The sequence below is a fragment of the Arvicanthis niloticus genome, chromosome 10, assembly GCF_011762505.2.
Source record: "Arvicanthis niloticus isolate mArvNil1 chromosome 10, mArvNil1.pat.X, whole genome shotgun sequence".
Classification (NCBI taxonomy): domain Eukaryota; kingdom Metazoa; phylum Chordata; class Mammalia; order Rodentia; family Muridae; genus Arvicanthis; species Arvicanthis niloticus.
The window spans coordinates 62,510,013-62,533,085 of NC_047667.1; the positions used below are offsets into that span (position 1 = coordinate 62,510,013).

The 23,073-nt window shown below is 43.8% G+C and overlaps 1 protein-coding gene across 5 annotated transcripts in view; it reads right to left on the reverse strand.

Moving 5' to 3' along the window:
- Positions 1–6,609: 6,609 nt before the first annotated feature.
- Kcnk2 (potassium two pore domain channel subfamily K member 2) overlaps positions 6,610–23,073 on the reverse strand; it is a 183,824-nt gene continuing 167,360 nt past the window's right edge. For all 5 annotated transcript variants that reach the window (XM_034513391.2, XM_076941594.1, XM_034513392.2 and 2 more), the window contains exon 7: positions 6,610–8,792. In XM_034513391.2, coding sequence (XP_034369282.1) covers positions 8,475–8,792 — 318 coding nt within the window. In that variant the 3' untranslated portion in view covers positions 6,610–8,474. The remainder of the gene's footprint in view (positions 8,793–23,073) is intronic.

The following is a 23,073-nucleotide window of genomic DNA, read 5'->3' on the forward strand; positions in this document are numbered from 1 at the left end:
TGAGTACTTTAGCTGCTCATGCGTGCTCAGATGTAACATGCCCTCCATTGGATCATGCGTTTTGAAAAACTGGTCCCCAGCTGGCAGTATTGTTTGAGGAGGCTTGGGAGATAGAGCTCCACTGGAGGAATTGGGTCGCGGGGCTGGCTGGCCTGAAGGGCTATGGCCTGGTCCTGCTTCCTGTCCCTGGGGCTGTGAGCAAGCAGCCTCTTGTCCCGCTGCCATAGCCCAAAGCTCTTCCTGACAGTAAGATTTTCCTGCCAGGATGATCTGCACTCTCTATTGTGATCTAGATGGAAAGCAAACCCTTCCTCTTCTGAGTTTACTTTGTCAAGTGTTTATCTCTGTGTGAGCAAAGTCATTAACACAAGACTGGAAGAGGTTTTTACTCTGGTAACTCTTCAGGCACCTTTAACTCACATGTCAGTCTCTAAAACCTTTCTCCTCTTTTATGTTTCTAGCCTCAGTTTAAGGCTTTGGAATCTCCCAGTCCCTCCCATGGTTCAATATTTGTTTTACATCCATCCGTTCATCCATCTATCTATGACCTATCATGTGTGTATATGTTTGCTATCTATCATCTATCATGTGTATGGGTATATGCATGTGTGTGGTGCATGTGCATGTATGTATGTATATGTATGTATATCCATGTATGTGGTGTGTGTGTGCATGTGCATACATGTGTGTGTGGTATGTGCATGTGAGCGTGTGTGTGTGCATGTGTGGTGTATGTGCATGTGTTTTGTGTGTATGTGTGCATGAGTGTGCGTGATGAGTATGTAGCGGTATGCACATGCTATGGTGCACATGTGGAGGTCAGAGGACAGCGTCTGGGAGTCAGTTCTCTCCTGCCACCATGTGGGTTGCAGGCATACCATTCAGTGATCAGGAAAGCAGTTTATCCAAGTGAGCACCTTGCTGGCCTGTATGCATAGTTCAGACTCGTATCTGTCGCTCAGGGACTGCTGAGGGTTTATCTAACTTTCTGTCGTGTGTCTCTCCATCTTCTGAGTGGTCTCCTAGCTTTAGTGATTGACATATTGGAGGCTCTTGATCAATGCTGACAGGAGCAGGGTCATATTTACTTTGTTCACATATTGTCCTCATAAGGGCGAGTCTTGCATTTGGCCCACCTGCCTAGAGACCACAGTAAAGTCAAAGACAGCTTTGTTCATGCGTGAGTAAACTCCTTCCTGGCATAAAGCAAGATGGCTTAATCAGATGTATGGATAGAATCTTCAGGACACATTGCCCCAAATATGAAATACTTGGCTATTGGTTACATTTTAATATGGATCTGGAAATATCATTTACTGCTGCTTGTTTAAAAATATTTAATAAACTCCAAACCATAAGTCTAATGTTAACATGATTTAAAGATCTAGCTTGGTGTTTAAACAAAGCAGACAGTACAGAATGATTGATATGTTACTGTCTCTTAATGTATCAAAGTAAAGGAGGGGCACCACCTACAACACTCAGCCATGCACTGAGAAGTACTTATTCTGAGTTTATTTAAAAATTATACCTTGCAAGTGACTAATAACTCCCTATTAGGAATAACTAAAATGTACCAAATACTGGATTCACTCCCAGATGGCTTATACAGTTATTTAAGCATAAAAAAAAAAAAAGCCCTAAAATTTTGTTTGGCAAGGATATTAAGTGTGCATTTAGCTAATGTTAATAAAAGGCATCCACTTCTTACCATTAGTATTAGAAAATCCATTCAGAAGCGAATTCCTTGACAGGCTTGCAAAATTAAATTACAATTGAAAAGTTGTCATAGCAAGCTCCATGAATCGAAAGTAGGAAAGGAAAATAATAAAGCCCTTATTGATAGGAGTTAATGTGTAACAAGAAGCAAATGGCAAGTCCCTCAGTGAGGGGGGCATGAGTGAGTGTGAGTGTGTGTGTGTGTGTGTGTGTGTGTGTGTGTGTGTGTGTAGCTTCTCAGCATCATTTACTAGTATTTGTAGAATTGAGACCAGTTGGGGTGCTACTGAGCATGGATACTTCTAATGATAGCTAAATTCCTGCATTTTTAACTTACCATTGTTGCATGGATTCTGGTTTTGGTGCTGATGGTGAAACCCAGGGTCTTGCATTTGCTGGGCAAACATTATACATTGAACTAAGCAGAATTTTCTAGCAACTCAGAAAAGAATAGTAGACTAAAAGAACCCATTCACATTCTGGTGACCCAGATAACTAGTTGAAAGTGAAGACTGTGTGGTCACTGGCTGGATCAGAGGGGAGGACTCGGATGGAGAGCGTCACAAAGGCACTTGAAAGGGCATCTGAGAAAGTGACACTGCAGCCAAGCTCTGGAGGATGCCTACAGATATGCTCAGTTAAAAAACACCACCAAGTTAAAAAAAAACAAAAAAACAAAAACCAAAAAAACAAAAACTAGCGGGCATCACTGACAAAGACAACATGTGCATAAACTTGAAACAGGCTGTCTTGAAGTGGGCTGGGGTGGAGAGCGGTGCAGGTGATGTTGATGAATCTGGAGATATGCAATAGAGTAAACCAAAGGACTGGGTCATATGACAGGTCTGACCCCTAAAATAATAAAAGACAGGTAAGAATTCGAACTGGAGATTTTTTCAAGTTTGCATGCCAAAGCAGCCACTGCAGCAGCAGAGACAGGGACCAGCAACACAAAACCAGGTAGTGAAGAGAGAAATGTGGTGAAGGTTAAGTGGCTGAGGACAGATATTTACGAGATGTCCTGCAGATATGGAGCTAAGGAAGAGAAAAGGGACACCATGAACGATTTGCTGGGCCTGGTAGATAACCCCTCTCCAAAACAGATAATGGTAGCAGAGGGTCACATCCGGGGAACGAGGGAGAGCCATAGATACGGGATACCTTTTACAAGTCTCGATAGCCAGTGAGTAGCCTAGATGGCTGTGAAGTCCAAAGAGACATCAGGACTGAGAGAGTCGAGTAGACAGAATGAAGACCTGCCAGATAGATGAAGTCAGAAACACTCCAGAGAGAAGAACCAGACCCAACGGAAAAAAATGTAAATGGAGTCACGCCTGCTAGGGTGCAGATACTCTCTGGAGTTGATACTGGGAGGTAAGCATTTTATGTACAGTGGAATCACAGAACTCTGAGGCTAGTCAACAGCAGCATTGAGTCAAAACAAACAGCACGGCCACCATGGGAACCATCCCTTAGGTCCTGGATGGGGTAGGAGTGGAGTTCAAGGAGATGCCGACTACTGGGAAATAATGAGTTTCTTATAAGAATTATTAATGCCATAGACAGACAGACAGACAACAGCGTAACAGGGCTCTGAGGAGCGTTCAGCCCAAAGCACTCGAGACAGATGGTATGGCAGGGTCTCAGCAGAGAGTCAGAGCTGAAGCGGCTCAAGTGGAAAACTGATCGTCTGGTTGAGGAGAAGGGAGGCTGCACAACAGAGCCTGTAGCTCAGATCTCAGATTCCCAGGCAAGAGGCAGTGGAGTAGTAAGAAGCAGGATGTGTGTGGAGCACAGAGCTAAGACCCCCAGGACATAAACTTATTTCCCAGGTGAGACATCCTAACACAGGGATGGCTTTCAGAGACTTACAGGAAGCAGATGGATTCTAACACTATGTTCTTAAACTCCCATCTTTCAGGATGGAACAGTTATGTTTTATGTGGGGCTGTATCATGAGAGAGACACTGGTGACAGGGACAGGCAGGCCTTATGACAACTCCCATTGTAAAGCAGTGATGTCATCCTCCAAAGTTCCTATGAAGCAGACAGGTGTCACCACATCACACTGTAAATTATGCCTGAGCACACTTAGGTCAGTAACATCACTATAAATTATTTCTCTGAACACATTTAGCATGGGACAATATTAATTTTAATAATTCAGAGACTCAGATAGACATCTTTATAAACACATCCCACAAACTCATACCCCACCTTAATAAGAAATGAAAATTACTATAACTGTATAATGAATTTTATGAGACCAGCAAAAATTTAAATGTGGAGAATAAAGCCAAACAGTGAACACTGTCCAACCCTCTCAAGTCTCCAGTGTGTCTCGAACGGAGCTTGGGCGTTCCATCTGAAGCTTGTTCCTTTAAACATCCATTCTACTGAACCAAGACAATTCTACTGCTTTATCTGTGACATGGAATTCAGTAGGATTTGATCTCCTTTCAGGTCATCTATTTCTTAGAATTTGAGAAAGATACACAAAGCCCTACACATTGCCCCTCACCCTTCTTACCCCAGGTGCCAAGGCACATATTTGAGTCCCTTTGAGCTTCAGATATTTCACATATTTACAGAATTAAAGGACGGGGTGTGCACCAAAAACCATGGAACAATGTTTAAAAAATGTGTGCAGCCAAACTAAAAGAACTCCAAAGGAATCATTTTATCCTTTAGTAGCTGAAGCTTCAGGAAAAGGACATCACCCGGCACCCAGATCTGAGAATAAAGGCCTGGGAATTTCTGACCTTTATTTCAGAACTAAATTTCTTTCTCCAAATAGCCTCCAAGATAGAGCTTGTACTCTTATTAATGATCCAGAAAAGAAAAAAAAAAAAAAAAAAAAAAAAAAACTACCTCACTAGAAAATTCAAGGTTATATCAAAATCCTTAGCAGCATTCTTCATAGAAGAACAAGGAAACAAAGGTCGGGAAAAGAAAAGTGATCTCAGTTGCTGGACTACTCGGGTGTGAGGAAACCTCCCCAGTCCAGAGACAATGGCATGTGTTTGCTTCTTTTACTTGGTTAAAATACACCCTGACCAAAGGCACCTTAATAGATAAAGGGTTTGTTTGGCTTACAGTGCCTGAATGGTGGAGTCCATCATGGCTGGAAGACCTGGCAACAAGCAGGAAAGACATGATGGCAAGTACAGGAAGCCAGCTGGTCACATGTCATCCCCACTTAAGAAACAGAGCAAGCAAGTACAGGAAGCCAGCTGGTCACATGTCATCCCCACTTAAGAAACAGAGCAAGCAAGTATAGGAAGCCAGCTGGTCACATATCATCCCCACTTAAGAAACAGAACAAGCAAGACACAGGGTCAGGCTATAAAACCCCAAAGCCCAGCCCAGGGGACCAGTGAAATATCTCCTAAAGGTTCCACAACCTTCCCAGGCTGCATCACCAGATGAGGACCAGGCATTCACAAACATGCACCTATAGGGGGCATTTATATGCAAACCACAGGTGTAGGGACCAGTTTTCAGATATGTACACAGAATCAATCCATACATCAGTGCATGGTATTGCACATCTGTATCTTGCCTAGGCAACTTAGTGTAGCCCTGTAAGAAAATAGAAAAAGAATAGAGTTATGGTTTAAGGATAGAGCACTTACCTAGCATGTAGGGCCCCAGGCTTAACCCCAGTACTGCTTAAAGGGAAGAAAGGGAAAAGCAAAATGGTAAGTAGTCAATATTTGGGACAGAAAGTCTAGATGATTGGTCCTCCTGAAGCTTTAACACTACTCAGATATTTGGTTACCCTTTTCTACAAATGGCATCTGTGTTCATTATCCAGACTATGTCAGGGTCAAGGTGGGTTCTTGTTGGGAAAAAAGGCTGGGGAGCCCAGGGTTCCTCCCGTCATGCTGTGGGTAGTCAGCTGGGAATGCTCTGGGTTCCTCCAGCTGGAAGTTGGGCCCGGCTGTTCATTAACTAAAAGCCTCTCCCTGGCTCCTCACGGTTCCTCATAGCGGCGCGCCCCCCCTCCCCCACCCCCCACCCCCCCCACCCCCCCATCCCCCCACCCCCCACCCCCCCAACCCCCCCCCACCCCCCACCCCCTAACCACCCCCCACCCCACCCCCCGACACACGAGGAAGCCCTTGGGTTTCCAAAGCTGGTTTATTCACATGGCGGATGGTGGTCGGATCTGGATGCATAGCCCCATAAACCCAGGATCGACCTGAGTTAAAAGGGGAGGGGAGAAGGTGGGAGGGGCTGGGGAGGAATGTTTAATGGCTCCACCTCTGGCCTTCAGGTACCTCATTAGTATGTAAATCTCTCTAGGGCCTGTTCGTGCCCTCCACCTGTGTACGTGACTGAAAGGTGAAGGTGGAATGGAGATTAGACCTCTTGTTAGGCCCAACAGGTTTTAACAATGATAAAATGTCTTACACACTCGATAAGACATAGTAGACATAATCTAGAATGTGATGCTATTTCAAATACTATCTTTCACCAAACGCAGCTTATTAGCTTTGGACTGCCTCTGAAGACTGCCGTGTGTGTACTGTATTTAAAAACAGCAGTATTAAGCATCAAAAATACTTCCGGCAGAACAGACATGGTAGCACATGCCCTCTACTCCCAGCACTCTAGAGGTAGGCTGAGAAACCCACACATCAGGAGCTAGCCTGAGCTACTCTATCTTAAAACCCAAGCAAATGTTAGCAGTGTAGCCCTTTGCCTACCATGTGCCCATGTGCAAGGCCCCAGGTTCAAACACCAACAAGGACATCCCCACACAATTGCTTGGCTATCATGGATAAAGAAACACCAATAATTCATCAGGAAAGCCACCACCCCTCAGTCCCACAAGGCTTAAACGAGATGGAAATCCTCACGGCAAAGAGGAGACATGGAAAGAGCTGGTTTTAATTACAAAGTTTATTTGTCTGTCCAGTTCACAGTTTATACGTGGTACATCCCACCGTATCAGCTTCCAGAATGGTTATTCAAGAGATGGGGTGTAGCTTTCTTTGTAAAGGAGCCTGACACTCTAAAATTTTGGTTAGAATCTTCATAGGTTTATAAAAAGTACTCTCTGCAAGCGAACTGGATATATTTACATTTATAGCTTAAATTCAAATTTTGGAAAATATGAATCTTTTCATGTTTTTAAACATCCTGGGTTTATTTCTTAAGACTTCGATCTGAATGCCACGTGTTCATGTAAGCCCATCCCTCCCCCAGAAGGGAAAGAAATCAGTTTTTCGATTACATATAGAGGAATTATTTTCCTTCTGCACTTTAAAAATTTAAAAATTACATATACAGTGTTCAGTAGATGTAAGTATGGGCATGGGGAAAGGGCAGCAGTTTGCTAGATGCAGGTACTGAATTTTTTCTGAATCTTGAAACATCCCAAAAGAACTATAGGATATAAATTTAAATTAAATGAATTATCAGCCTTCTCTTAAACAAAAAAGTAACGGGGGATTTAGATTGTGCTACTCAGCGTTTTCTCTAGTGTTAGAGATGACGTAGGCCAGCAGTCTGTATCTCTCCATGTGCAAAACTCACAGTGATCCCAAGTCCAGCATCTGTGCTCACACCCAGTCATGACCACAGAGGGACCCTGGGCTGGCTGGGGCTGTGCCCCCTTCTGAAGGGCATCACATCACCCTCCAGTTTGGCAAGAACCACTTAAGAAAAGAAAAGTGTGTAAGCCTGCTGTACCTCATGGGCTAGTCCAAGCTGACGGTGAGCCCTGTATGTGCAAATGCACATAACATGTGGTCTCCCTGTTTTCTTCTTGTTAGAATGAATCCGTATCGACTGTCTGAGATCACCTTGTAGTACCAGTCTGAACAGTTCTCTTGTTACATCGCTTAGATTACAGATGTATGTGCTCATGTCTTCTGCCTTTAAAAATGACTAGTTATTAATAAATGATAAACTTCAAATACTGCCAGGAAAAAAAAAGGGGGGCCGTGTGGAAGCAGCCAAGGTTACCAGCCTGGGAATTATTACTCTGTACATATATATAGCTGTACCATTGGTACCCCAGTCAAATAAATACTCAGAGGGGACTTCTCTGTCCTCCCTTCTCTGCAGTGCCCGTGACGCCAGAGCTTCCATGTTGCTTCTGTGCCCGCAGTTGGCATCTGTTTCTTCCTTCCATCAAGCTACACATTGCTTCCAGCACAATAAGGTATGTGAAAGGGAGGGGAGGGGTGAGAAAGGTGAGGGTTCAGCTGAGGTGAGCCCAGGGTGAGGGTGGGGAGGGGGAAACCACAAGCCCACCACACAGGGTCTTGTTTCTTCGAAAGATAAGGCACTGGCAGATAATTTCTTAGGTAAAAGGCTGCTTAAGAATTTCTTGCCATTTACAAAAAGAAATGTTGTCATCCCTAAGTGGTCAGTATTCAGGCTCAGTTAGGTGAACCCTGAAAAACCAAGGGCTGATCCCTCCAAGCTACATGACCAGCAAAGCATTCCAATTCATTCAGAGGCCTTATGGCACATTAGGAGAGAGGGGAAGGAAAACAGTCTGGGCACAAAAAGGCATCAGACACTGCCCGTCCTCCATCACTTGACACTCAGTGGACAGCTTATGAGCCTCCCCAGGACTCCACACTCCCTGGATGTAAGGTGACCAGATGGGTATATCTATTTGCTTTCCCTTTGAGCTCATCATGCACAATGTTTAAATGCTACCAGCAACAGTCACAAAGAGCCTAGAGAAACCCTTCCCTATGGCTCCACCTCAGACTCTCTTCCAAGAGACAGAACTACTTCATGTTCTCAATGACAGCTATGTCTTCACCAGCACAGTGTGGTGTCAGACCGTTCAGATAGATGCTCTCAGCCTTCAGCAAGGGAGGCAGGACTTCCCTCTCGCTGGTCAGGTGGTTCACGGACAGGGTCCTCCTACATGGAGTCAGTTCCTGGTTGTGGTTGCCCGCCAGCTCTGCAGAGAGCTTCCGCTTCACAGATGTGGCACGCTGGAACTTGTCATAGATCTCCACACTCAGGCGCCTCCTTGTTTCCTTGAACTCGGCCGTGACATTGGCCGTCCACTCAGCGGCGTGCGCTCTGAACTCTCCCACCTGGAGCATGGAGGCCAAGAGAAGAAAAGCCATCAACATGGGACCTACATCTTGTGAGATTCTTGTTTTATTTGGGGGATTTATTGAGAAGTTGTCAATGCTCTCACAGTGCCTGTGATTAGCAGCCATACAGAGGCTAATCCTTATACAATTGGCTCTAAAATATTATGAACACAAACTTGAGAAATAAAATTGTATTTATAAGGCCTTAGCCACACGTTTTTGTATGATAGTCCTGCTACAGAAATATCACATGCAAAGTCATGCAGAGTGGGGAATATATGACTTGTAATCCAAGAATTGTGGAGGCTAAGGCAGATGGATTGATTAGATTTACTGGCCAGCCAGTCTAACCTAGCTGAGAGCTCTGGGGTAGGGAGAGACCCTGTCTCATTAACTAATTAATTAATTAGTTAATTAATTAAAGAAAGTAGAAGCCACCTGAGAAACATTTGAGGTTGACCTTTGGCCTCCATACATGTGTGTGCGTGCGCACGCGTGCGCGCACACACACACACACACACACACACACACACAAAGACATTTCAAATGCTATAAAAAGGAAATCTCTTAATGTGTCCCTAAATCTTTAGGGTGTCATCTATTGTGTTCATCTGCCTGTAGCTTCAAGGACTCTGATGTAGAACAGGTCACTGTAGAGGAAGAGAAGGAAGTGTTAGCCTAGATGACCTGGGTGGGACTTGGTAGCTGTGCTGCTGTTAGCCTGAGATGCAACCTAGGATTTAGCACAGAAATGTTGCCACTTAGGAGTCCTCAGTGCCTGAATGAACGAGAAGATACATTATTCCTGTACTGGGGAGAGCAAAGAGAAATAAACTAGAAAATCTGTTCACAGGTTGGCTTGAGTCACCAAGAGTCTCAAGGCAGTTCCTTTAATGAGTACCCATGGAAGGACCGAAGCCATTGGCCTGCCTGATCCACCAACAGTTATCCAAGAGTTAACCTAACAGCCTGGCTGAGGCTACAAACTTCACCAACCACAGGGACCTATAGAAATGGTTCTGAGCACATACAGACCAAAGAACCCACTCCATGGCCTAAGGCACCTGCAGGTCTTTGAAAGTAGATATACATTTTTGTATCCTAAAATAGAAAGAGGACCAATCTTTGAGGGTCCCCTCATAAACAAGCCAGGCTTTATCATAGGGAATAATTGTTTTTCAGGGGAAGGTCCTAACAGGAAGCTTTTCTCCATTTGACCTCACCTTCCTAGATGGTCACGTGGGGCTTATGCTACCTTGCCCTCTCTTGCCTGGCAAGCAAATAACAGAAGTTCTGTTTTGTTTTGTCTTTAGGTGTAGACTTCTATTTTCAATGTTGACACGGGAAAATAAATTGATGGTTTCTACATTCCCATGCATTTTTGAATAAGGATGGACATACAATCTGACATGTGTATGTACCAGGTCATAGATATTAATGTGTATGTGGGTGCAAGCATCATAGAAAAATTAAATACCCTCTGTGGTAAATGACAGGTGGGCCATTTTCACACATACCTTTAAGAGTTCTTTAATTTCTTACTTGTGATGTTCAAACATCTATACCACACCCCTCCCTCCAAGGCAGGAGAGGGAGTGGAAAGACAGAGCTGGGATGAGGTAGTATATACTGGGTACACAGAAGTCAGAGCAGCTGTGACTCAGCACAAGATCTGCGCATGGTCAAGCCAGCCTGAAGCCCAGTAAGGAGCATGGAGAGGCTCATAAAGTCCAATCCCTATCCCTGCCTGAGGTGTGATTGATTAGAGATTGACAGCTGCTGGCGAATAAGGGGACAGTTAATGTCCTTCAGGGATAGCCCCTCCCCCCAGAGGCTACCCATGTAGACGGCCCTACATCCTTGTACATACAAGCAATACTAAGTAATTCTATGTGTTTAAACAAAAGATCACGTGATATTGGAAGTGAAAGTCATGAGGTGAACACAGAAAAAACAGTAGATTTGATCAAAACATAATATATGCACAAACAAATATAAAATAAAATATGTTTTAGACAAGAAACAATCGTTTGCTATCTCGGTCTGCCCCTGACAGGGGGTGAGGGGGAAAGCCAAACTGGAAAGGTGAGAACTCTGTGGTGCATGCAGTTGAGATTAAACCTATGGTTACCTCTGGGACAGTAAGCAAAGAGGCTCTCAAAACGACAGCAGTTGAGCCTGCAGGTGAGGACTGCCACACATGGTTTCCTCTCAGCTAAAAACAGATGACTACATTTAACCTTGGTCTGGAGAGAGGGAGCTGGTGGGATTTTGTCAGCTTGATAGAAGCTACAGTCATCTGAGAAGAGGGAACCTCATTTGAGGAAATGCCATCATCAGATTGGCCGGTAGGCAAGTCTGTTTGGCATTCTCTTGACTAATGATCAATGTGCAAGGGTTCAGCCCACTGTGGGTGGCGCCATCCCCTAGTCAGGTGGTCCTGGCTGCTGTAAGAAAGCAGGTTGATGGAGTAATTTAGTAAGCGGTATTCCTCCATGGTCTCTGCTTCAGTTCCTGTCTCCAGGTTCCTGCCTTTGATTCCCTGCACAGTGGACTAAAAGGTATAAGGCAAATAAACCCTTCAGTATCCAAACTACTTTTGGTCTTGCTGTTTATCACAGCAATAAAAGCAAACAAGTAGAGAAATACCCTTGGGCCAGCTGAGCAGAGGGACTGTATGCTGGTGATACATTCAATCGCTCAGATTCGGTTCCCTGTGAATCTCATACACAGTGATAAATCACCATCCATGGTTCATACTAGGCTTCTATTTCTTAACCAGATGCCTTCCTGCCCCAAGCTAACTGTGCATGAAATCACAGTTCACACTGTCTTCATGTCTTGAGTGTCTCCTGTCTGACAGAGTGAGGGGCTTGGTTTTGATACACAAATATTGTCCTGAGGGTTTGAAATATCACATTGAACTGGAAAAGTTAAAAGATCGGCTTTCTCTGCAACTTCAACTTAACTTTAAAGAGAAATAACAGGTTAAAGATTAAATAACTCCCTTTAATAAGGTCTTGAGTAAAATAGCTTCCATATTCTAACTTCTCAATTATCATAGTTTGCTTCAGAGGCAACAATCCCAATAGAAGTAAAAAAAAAAAAAAAATTGTTTGCAGCAAGGTCTCCACATGTATCCTCTTTCTGATCTGGAACTCAGTGTCCCCTTAAGCTTTCCAAGTATTAGGTTGCTTGTAAGCACGGCTCTGGCTGGGCCTGGTGTCAAATTTGAATTTTGTTGTACAGTGAGGATTATTTCTGATTCTACCCAATTGTCTGACCACTGATGATTCTATGGAAGAATTTCCCTGCTCTATTTTATAATTCACGATTATCCAAGAGTAAGAATAGCAAGGGCTAGTCTACTCCTTTATGAGCTTTTCCTAGCAGGAAGTTTCATATAAACTAAGCAAAGGAAACTACATTCTCTGTCTAAATGATCAATGAAAGAATCAGATATGACATGTAACACTTATTGTCACACCCCAAAAGGTCAATACTCTTGTAGAAGACTTGCTTCTCCTTCCTTTGGTAATATTCTCTCTCTCTCTCTCTCTCTCTCTCTCTCTCTCTCTCTCTCTCTCTCTCTTTCTCTCTCTCTCTCTCTCTCTCTTTTACCTTCCCTCTATCCTTCCTTCATCTTACCAAAGGAATTTTTACTATAAAACTTATACTTTGCTAATCAAAAGTCAACTGTTAATCTTTTCATTGGTTAATTTCCTGTTGTCTCTAGCTAGAATATAACTGGTATACCCTCCACACCAGGTACTGAGTATGTAGCAGACGTTCAATAAGTGTCTGTTGGGAAAATGAACACATCACTATAAAACACATTTTCCCAATCTGACATACTGATGATAAAGTTAACACCATGAAGCCCACACGCTGCTGTTTTTCTTCTCCGTGTATTTGCTAATCTTATGCCTTCCTTTTCCATATTTTGTAAGGGAAAAAGTGCTTTGTAAACAAAGTGATTTGCAAATGTCTGCATTTCAAACCAGTCTGGACCCCTTTCCATGTGAGTGCCTGTTTTCCCCTCCTAGTTTCTGTCAGTGGGCTAGCACGCCTTAGCATGCTGGGTGCATCAAGGCTTCCATGTCCCATGTCCCACACAGGCTCATGGTTTTGAAGACTTGGTCCTCGGATAGTGGCAATATTTGGGAAGGCTGTGGGAGCTTAAGAGATGGAGCTGGGGGTGGGACTTAAGCCTTCACAGCCTGGCTTCACTTCCTGTTCACACTCTGCTTCCTGACTGCCAGTGCAGTGTGACCAGCTGGCTGGTACCCTACATCATACCTGCCCTGCCATAATATGTATCCAGCTTGAACTGTGATCCCTCAAGTAAAACTACTCTACCCTTCCCTTCCTCTTATTCCCTCCTCTCCTCTCCCCTCTTCTCCCTTCTCCTTCCCTTCCTTTCCTTCTCCTCTTTTTTCCCCTCCCTTCCCTCTTCTCCCCTTCCTTCCCTTCCCCTCTCTTCTTCTCTCCTCCTCCAGTTTCTTTACTTTCCCTATCATTCTTCCTCCCTCTCTGTCTCCTACCCTCCCTCCTTCCTCCCTTCTTTCAGTTGCTTTCTCCATGTTTCATCTCAGAAGGCACAGCAAGCACTGAAGTAACGGATAGGATGGCAGTGTGTGATGTTGTATTGGCAGGTGGGTATTTGGGCAGCATTTTCTTTCATCTGGGTGCTGTTAGAAGTGACACTTAGTCAACTCTCCTGACCCACATCTTTGCTAATTGCAACTGGAAGCAGAGACAAACAGACGAACTCTCACTTTTGCAGACATGAGGTTTTGTTTTTGTTGTGTTTTTTGTTTATTTGTTTGTTTGATTTCACAAGGGAACCAACCCCCAAGTCCAAATCCTCAGTCTATCACCTGTTACCTACACATGTATGTTTCTCAAGCACTTTGCTTTAGAATAATGTTCTTTTTGGATTGGAGACAATAATAGAACCTTCCCTATACAGTGCTATAACAATCCAAACAAACAAACAACCCCCCAGCATCCTAAGAGAGCAGCGGCAGGCACACATACATACCGCATAAACTTCTAGGATATGACATACTTGCACCTAGACCAGTGTTAACAAAGATGGCTCCTTTTACTGAGTTCTGAGAATTATTTGCAGACAGAATTCTTGGCAGCCCCACACTATCTTTTTGTTCTGTTTTTACACACACACACACACACACACACACACACACACACACACACACACAAGAAATAGGACCTGATTCTTGGTACCCCAACCACAACCCCAGAAAGCCAAATATCTCAACTCTGTCTTCATTGCAACTTGAAAGTGAAGAGATCCTGAAGGCCTGGAGAAAGCATAAACTCTCCTTGAACCTTACCTGAGTTTTCTCAAGAAGCAAATTTCACAAAGTCACTAAGGCCTCCAGGGCTGCTCATGTCAGAGAGAACCGTCTGCAAAGCTCAAGTCCTGCAGCCGTTAGGAAAATGGCAACTGCCCAAAGGGTTTTGGGTTGTCCCAAAAGTTTTTGGGTTGTCCAAGTCCTGGGCTGCTTGTCTCTTATCTTTAGTTGTATTTGACCTCTGGCATGGGAGGTTACTTCTTCCCACTCTCAGAATGGGATTTTCCTAATTTGTATAGAATCCCCAAAGGTGGACAAACATCTGTGTGCTGGAAGGCATCACCGCTATGATGTGCTAAGTCAGGAACGGGCAGGAAAGTGGGGAAATGACTCGATGTACAATCATATCCTGCGTGCCCATAGGCAGCCAGGTGGCATCCACTCTCGAGCATCTGATTCATTAGTATAAAACAGGAGAGATCAGCTGCCACAGAAGAGAAAACACAAGAGACTAGTGTGCACACATGTGCATGCCTCTGAGTGTGTCCTTAAAATACAAAGAACTCTATGGTTGGTAAATATATCAAGGCTGGTGTTGATATGATGCCCAAGGATATCTTCATTATCTATTAATTCTAAGACTACAGACCTTTCTGAGACGTACAAAGAATTCACAATAGATAGAAACCCACCCTACAGCTGCTGATGTTATTAGTATGGCTTAAATCCCCTAAAGGAAACAATGTATCAACTCATACAAAACCTATTCATAGCTCATGTGCTCTCTTAATTGTGTCTGTTTTCACTGTATCATGCCAGACTTGGGGAACACTTGCTCAAAAATATAGAGAAAAAAACCAAGTCCTTCAAAACCTAAATCAAGGCATGCAGAGGAAAGAAAAAGTATCCCCATTCCTTAAGAAAAAGATGAATTTGTTTCCATTTCTTAAGAAAAAAAAAATACACAGCAACTTTACACAACCCTCACAACATATTCATTAGCCATCGAGTAACAGTGCAGAATCCGTTTAATACCTATCAAGTCATATATCCAAGAAGTAAATGTGTTGTGTTAAAAAAAAATAAGATTTAAAAAAAGAAGCTGGGAGATGGCTCAGCAGCTAAGAGCACTTGGTGCTCCTGCAGAGGAGCCAGATTTCGTTCTCAGTACCAACATGGTTGTTCCTAACCGTCTACAACTGGAACTCCAGCCAGGGGATCTGAGGGCCTGTTCTGACCTCCGTGGACACTACACTCATGTGGTGCACATGCATGCAGGCAGGCGAAATATCTACACATAAAACAAAATCTTTAAATTTTTCAAGACATCAACATTTGATGTTCTAGGGAAGATCAAATATATAAGTAAATCTTTTGTTTGTCTGAAATGTTGACACCTGTAGTCTTCTGGAAAATTACAATGAATCCTCATGCATTAAATTGTCTTTATTTTGTTGGATTTTACTCTTTAAAACCTTATAGAAGCTTAAATCAGTGAATCTCAACCTTCCTAATGCTGTGACCCTTTAATACAGTTCCTCGTGTTGTGGTGACCCCAGATCATAAAATTATTTTTGTTGCTACTTCATGACTATAATATTGCTACTGTTATGATTCATAATATAAATACCTGATACGTGACCTCAGTGAGAGGGTCATTCTATCCCTAAAGGGGTCCTTTTGACACAGCAGTGTACATCATGTAATGACCAAGCTGACGGCACACGGTGGTCCTGAATGGTTACCATGGGTTTCCTCAGCGTGGGCATTTCCTGAACAGCTTTCCCCTGGACCCTACATGTTTCAAGCTTTTCTCTAACTCTCACAGTCTCTGACTGACAACAGCAAAGGCAGTAAGTGGGTTGCACACGACCCCTTCCTCGTAGACCATGGGGTAACTTATCTCTGTCACTAAACCATCCCCCTGTCCTAAACTTACTCAATCCTACAGTTGCAAATGTCATCGCTGCCTGGTCTGCTGCAGTTTCAATTCTGTACCATCATGGCTGTTCAGATTGGTGCTACCCCATCTACTTTGTGTTCTTTTCAATTTACCTCCCCCTAACTTGCCTTTGTTCCTCTGAGTACAAGTCTTGGTCTCTCTCTCTCTCTCTCTCTCTCTCTCTCTCTCTCTCTCTCTGCACCCCCCCCCCCGGGTGACTCTGTCTTTCCATTTGTCAGTGATCTCAACGATCATTCATCCGTACTTCCTGGTGTCTCTTTTATCCATATCTCTAGGTCAGGTCACCCCTGAACTCTTAGTATCCAACTGACTGCTCTGAGGTCATCTCACTTGGATGACACGAAGGTACTGAAAGCTCCAGGTCTCCCTGATGACACTGCTAAACTTCTCAAGCCTGGCATTTGAAGCTCCATACCATCGCAGTACCTGCAGCCACTGAGCTACCCAAGTCAAACAGCATCATCACTCATTCCTCTTCCTCGCACCCGGTCTCACATTTAAATGCCTGCTCTTTCTGCAGAGCCACCCTTCCCTCTCAGCCATCCACCCCACTGTGCTGTCTTACCCAAACCACCCAGAATCTCCTAGCCTCCCCTTCTTCCTCAAACACAGCCTTCATGAAGCAACCATGACCTTCTATACTATTCCAACACTTCCGAGGATGCCACGCAGCCTGGGGCTTGCCTATCCCTCCAGACTCAAGTCTAAACAGCGGCCATCTCCAGCTCAGCCTGCAGGAGCTCTCTCTCTATTTCTTTAGGCTCCCGAGCAGGCTACACTTGCTTGCCAATCTCAGTCCAGACAATAATGTTTCCCCGTTCCTCTGGGATAGTTTCTGCTCGCAGGGAACTGAACATCCTCACCAAGCCATTTCCCCTAGAATAAAATTTTGATCATCTGTTTGTTCCCTGGCCACTGTGTACACTCTGTTCTCCCCTCACAATGCTCTCAGTACAACTTGTTACAATTGTTGGTTTAATTTGCTTCTCTGGCTTTATGGTAGGAGACAGGTTCTGACTGCTGGGTCCTGTTGGGCATTTCCAGCTCTGGGAAGAACATAGGCGTTGAGAATGCAGACAGTGTCAGCTGGATAAATCAGGTGAACGTACAGCAAGCCGGGCTTCAGATTCTTTATACATAATCAGGTCAAAGGGAGTCTGTTTCCTCATCTGGTAAGACATCTTGTTCCTCTCGACCTAGAGAGGCAGCTTGTGAGAAGCATTCATGCCTAGCCTGGTCTGCACAGTTAAGGCCTAGTATGTTTCCTCAAACCTAGTTTCTAGGTTTCTAGTCACCGGCATGCCAGGCCTGCATAGACTCCTCTAACCATGCCCCTTCTCGCTCTCTCTTCAGCTTGCCACAAGTCCCCTCTCCATTTCATAGCTCTGACTGCCTTGCATAACCATACCTTGTAAGTAATCCCAGATTCTGGCCTTCTCCATCTGTATGCTGGTTAGCACTGGGCCTGCCAGGGCTTTTCCAGAGAGAGAGAGAGAAGAGCCATTCTGAGTGTGGATGGGACCATCCTATCATGGGAGGGGCTCTGGGGACAGACTAAATACAAGGTAAAAGGACAAAGCCAGAGGGGGGTCCCAGCATGCATCTCTCTGTGCTTCTTGATTGTGGGAGCACTTCGACCAGCTACCTAACAGGCACACCACTGTGCTTTCTCCCCACCAAAGTAAGAGCAAAGAAAAATCCCCCCTCCTTCAGTTGTCTCTTCTCAGGCATTTTGCCCCATCAATGAGAAGAGTGACTAACATACCATCCTCATGGGATACATCTCTTTAGAAGCCAAACATCTTCCTTGGCAGCTAGAGGCCTTTGCTTAGACACTAAGGCCTTTCTGGATAGCAAAGCATCATATCCATGGACTCGTGGGCTGCTTGCCTCTGCAACAGTGGTCCAGAGCCTATGACTTCTGGTTCTTTGTGTTATTCCAAACAACATTAGGAAGGCCCTTTGAACTGCAGCAATATATTTAAAAAGCAAGCTTTTGCTATAGTTTTATCATTTAGGGGTAGGAGGGTAACTTTCCTAAACTGATTGAGACTGACTGCACAAGAAGGACAGCTCTACTGCTCTTTGGGATGGTTCTAACTTGGAAATCTTATAGGAGGATTGTCAGTGTTCATGTGAGTACTTATCACTCCACTGGCTCCCATCATAGAAGAGACAGACATTGTGGTAGCTTAATCAGCAGCCGTCTGTCTCCCCAGACACTCTATAAAGCAACATCTATGATTGTACTTCGGAAAACAGTAACTCAGAGAAATGGTTTCATTCCCTGCCTTGATGGGGATCCGTCAGAAACGTACACATCTCTGAACACATGAGAAGCTGCCAACCGCTGCCTGACACAGACATCCCCTCGTGGGAACACAAGGCCCTCTGTCCTGAGGTTGATATTTGCATTCTGAGTCAGTGTGCACTAGCACAGCCCAAAGACAAGGAAACCTAGAAACCTGGAGTCAGACTCATTTGCTCAGTGCAACCTAAGGATCAGAACCAATTTTAACAGTTGGAAAATATTCCTAGCCCATGATGAAAGGCCAGGCATTTACAGAAACATTCTGATCAAGAGTTTCTGGAAAGAGAGAGAGAAAAAAAAAAACCTAAATGTATAAGAAGTCATATTGTGATCACAGTAGCAATAAAACCTGGGAGGTGCCACTGTGTTTTGAGAGGCCTGTCACCTGTAGGAACTATTTTCTGCTACCACAATGGGGTTAAGGGGTAAATAAAATTGTTTCATAACTAATTATTACCATAGACAATAATGAATGCATATAAGCAAAAGTATCAAATATATATAACATGGTAACTGGACTCTAGCCATTGGGCACCTATTAATACACTAAGTGTTGGGACATATGTTGCTCTTTGGAAGATGTAAGAATTTTGGTGTAGTGTTGTGTTCTTTTCTGTCATCCCTTGGTGACAGTATCTGGCAGATGAAACATACTGCAGAGCCAGCATCTAACAAACCCTGGAAGCAGGGTCATGGGATGCTCTTTCTTTACTCAGTACAACCTAAGCTTCAGAAGTAGATGTAGGAGTCCCTGGGAATCTATCTGACCTGGATATCAATGCACAAAACCATGGCTTGGTGGAATCTTTAATATTTAATGTTATAAAGTAAATAAAAAAAATAACTGAATCTGTTTGAGTCCAGATTTCTGAAATGTGACTCAGCTGAGTTTACTAACATTTATTATTTACTAATATTATTATCCACTCCACACAGTGAAAAGATTCCTTAGCCAGACTTTTGTGGCTCTCAGAATGAGTCTGTTTCTCAAGCCTCATCTCTCCCCAGCCAGTCTTCATTGGAAGGCAGGAAGCCCAACTCGGTTTCAGGGAATTTTCTAGCCTTGGAAATGATTTTCAAATTAAACTTTTGAAAAGTGTACTCTTTTTAAGTGCTTGTATAAAGAGATTATGTTCTTCCAAGCAACTCTACGAAGCGCCAGCTGCATAGTCCCCAAGAGTATAGAATCCGTGCCTGAGAATCCATCTTTGAGAGGGAGAAAGTTGAGTCTGTTTCTGAGAGGTGGTGGCAGGTCTGTGCTTTCTTATCTAACTGTATCACTGTATGTCTAGGAAAAGAAAATGTTCCCACCTTGCCTTTTACTTTCCCTTCCTTCTGCTTTTCCATTGCCAGGCAGGAACATGTTCGTGGGAAGTAATTGCTCTGACATAGCCACACCCCTCATTTTTGGTAAGAGAACCACTTCCAGGGTAAATTTAATGGAAAAATGCCTACACTACAAAGCAATGGTCATGGTCTTCTAACCAGCACGGCCTACCAGCATCGCACTGTTGGACCTCACAACGGCCCAGGTGGTGTCGCATAAACTCTCCAGTAGTAAGTAGTGCTATCTCATGAGTCCTGTTCTTAACACAATTTAGCAATAGTCACCAAGGATCTAGACGTCACTCCATTTTAACCCCGCTGTCTAGTTCTTCTATACTAACTTGGAAAATTCATCAAATTTAAAAATAGTTCTCAAAAATCTGTACACTTACCTTGACTATATAACGAACGATTGAGTGATTCAGAGCCAACTTCACTCTATGTTAACAGTGGGTGTCTTCATTATGTCCATTCAACCTCACAACATTCTAAAACTTTGCCCCCCATCCAACCAGGTCACCACAGCCTCTGTGCTTCTCTCCTCTTCCCAAGAGTTCTCTGATTCAGTGTCCCGGCCTCATACCACACTTCCCCAACCATCTGGCACCTTTTAGATTCTATTATCTTTTGGTTTCCATGAAGAGGGAAATCCAAAATTGCCAATATTCTAAAATGGCCCTCTCCTAAAGATGAGCCTTCTTCTGCTCATTCCATGTCCAAGGTCGTGTCCTTCCCTCCCTCCCTCTGTCCTCTCTCTTCAACCTGCCTTCTGACCTCCTCTCCTTCCTCCTTCCCCTTCTTTCTTTTTCTTACCTCCAGTCTTCTAACGTTCCCCCCCCCACCCCCCAGGCATCTTTTCCCTACACAGTCTACCTTGCCTTATCTAAATTTTATCCTAACTGGTTTTGCTTATGAAATGATATTTTTGAGTAGCAACCAGCATGTCACATCAGACAGTCCCTCTCCTGGACCATCCATGGATGAACAGTTTCTCCCTGTAATTCTGAAGTCTGTTCAGTTACCAGCACCTATTTTAATACTGGGCAATACTTATAGGCATTAGCCCTGTTTCTGTGGCTTTAGCCCTTCAAGTTGGTACAGATGTGATAACACAGAGCCTCCTTTCTTTGAAAAGTTCTCAAGCCCAACACTTAGGACTTGGTAATGAGGATGAAGGAAACTTTGTTCGTTATCAGGAATGAGTTCACCAGGCCTTCCCAGCATTCCTCCTGTTCCTTTAGATGGTGAGATCATAAAGTAATGTACTTTTCTCGGCACTCAGCTGTTCACAGACCTTAATGCATCGAGGAAAGTTAAGTATTAAAAGCAGCCAGCTGGGTTGAAAACATCCCTCTGGTTCAATGTGTAAAAATAATCGGAAGCCTACTTTGCGTTCCATTTTCAGAGACTGCCAAGATGTAATTCCTAACAATTAGCTTTATTCACTTTCTGAAGTATTGACATTTCATTTTATTGCTGAACAGCACTGTTAAAGAGAGCAATTTAAACTGTCTCTTTACCAACCAGGTTTAAAAAGCCCTCCCTAACCTGAAAGGATTACTTAAGTGTCACATTATCCTGACAGAATGGTATGCAATCCTGCCCCCACTGGTTCAGGAGAGTTTATGTAATACTCACAAAGTATCCTTAACCTAAACTACCCTTTATAGTTAGCAATTTTAAACATCTTAACAGCAAACGTGTGGATATCATGTATAAAGATTAAGAATGAAAGCATGAGTTTTGTTTTTAATACTGAATGCCTTTGAAATCCTTCCTGATGCTCTAGAATCGAGGTTTCTGTAGCAGCCTGTTCTAGGGAGCCCATCACACTTATATAACACCATACTACATTGTACAAATTTGGATATAGAAATATATAAAATGGTTGACATCAATTGTGTACTGTGTGTAAAAGTCTACACAGTTACATGATGGAAATTAGCTATTTGCCTAACTGTGAGTCAATGCTGAAGCTGTGTCTGCACCATGGTGAGCTGGTGGAAGGGATGATGAAGGCTCAGAGGCGGGGCTCCCCTCGTTTTCAATGTTCTTAAGGGCTTGTAGAAAAGGCCAAGTCAAAAATAATGACCCAGTGAGGGAGATGGTTCAAACTATTACGCATTCATCCCGAAATAAACCCATTCAATGTAAATGAAATTGAACATAATGCCATCTCAAGATACATTAAGAAAACCTAGACTTAATAACAGCTTAATCTCTGCTCTATAAAGAGTGTCTTATGTTCACCCTAAAGATCTGGGAGCAATCCACTAAACGTATTTGTCTTCCTTTTCTTCTTCCCATCCTACACAGTGTGGCTCTAACAGGTAAGTGAAAGAAAATTAGGTAAATGTCATTGCCCTGGGTTTGGAGAGGTTTCTCTGGCTCCACTGCATGCGGGGAGCATCTACCCAAGAGGCTGCCCGGTGCTGGGTTTCAGACTGAGCTATTCAAGGAGGGCAATCATAGAAGGAGCCAGCAGAAAGGACTGGCAGTGTGTGGCACCTGTGAGGAGGTGGCACCGAGGACAATTCCAAATGGGCTGCGTATGAAGGCGCTGATAAAGTCAGAAGCTGAGAGCTAACAGGAATTGGGTATTTTACCTTAGACAAGAAACAAGGTAGAGCTATTACAAGGCATGTGCTGACTGGTCTTATGCCAAGTTGGCATAAGCTAAAGTCATCTGGGAGAAGGGAACCTCAATTAAGTCAATGCCTCAATAAGATGGGGCTGTAAGCATGCCTGTAGGGCATTTTCTTAATTGGTGGTTGATGGGGGCAGGTCCAGCCAATTGTGGGTAGTGTCACACTTGGGCTGGTGGTCCTGGGTTCTATAAGAAAGCAGGCTAATCAAGCCCTGAGGAAAAGCAGCACCCCTCCATGGCCTCTGCATCAGCTCCTGCCTCTTGAATGGAGGAATAGAATGCCTGAGATCTCTGCTATCAGCAGAGATGGGGCACCAGATCTGTGATGTGAAAGATCCACAGTCAGCACCATGACAGGCATCGGCAAGGGTGCTCAAGGCCACTGCTCCACACTAGGAAGGGACAGAACAGATGTGTAAAGGCGCCTGGTATATCCAGAGTGCCGAGAGAAAGACCTGGAGAATCCCCCAGAGAAAACTACAAGACAAACCTGAGAACAAACAGAAACCAAAGTGTGTGAGATTACCAATAAGTAAAAGATTTTTAACTCCAACCACAGAGCCACACAGAGAATTTTAAAATATACAATAACATTATTTTCAGCTTAAAATAATTCTTCTTGATTAACAAATGTCATGGGTCTGTGAAGTGGGCCATGTACTGTAATTTACTGTCATGTTGTGCTAACACTTCCTGCACAGAATGATAAA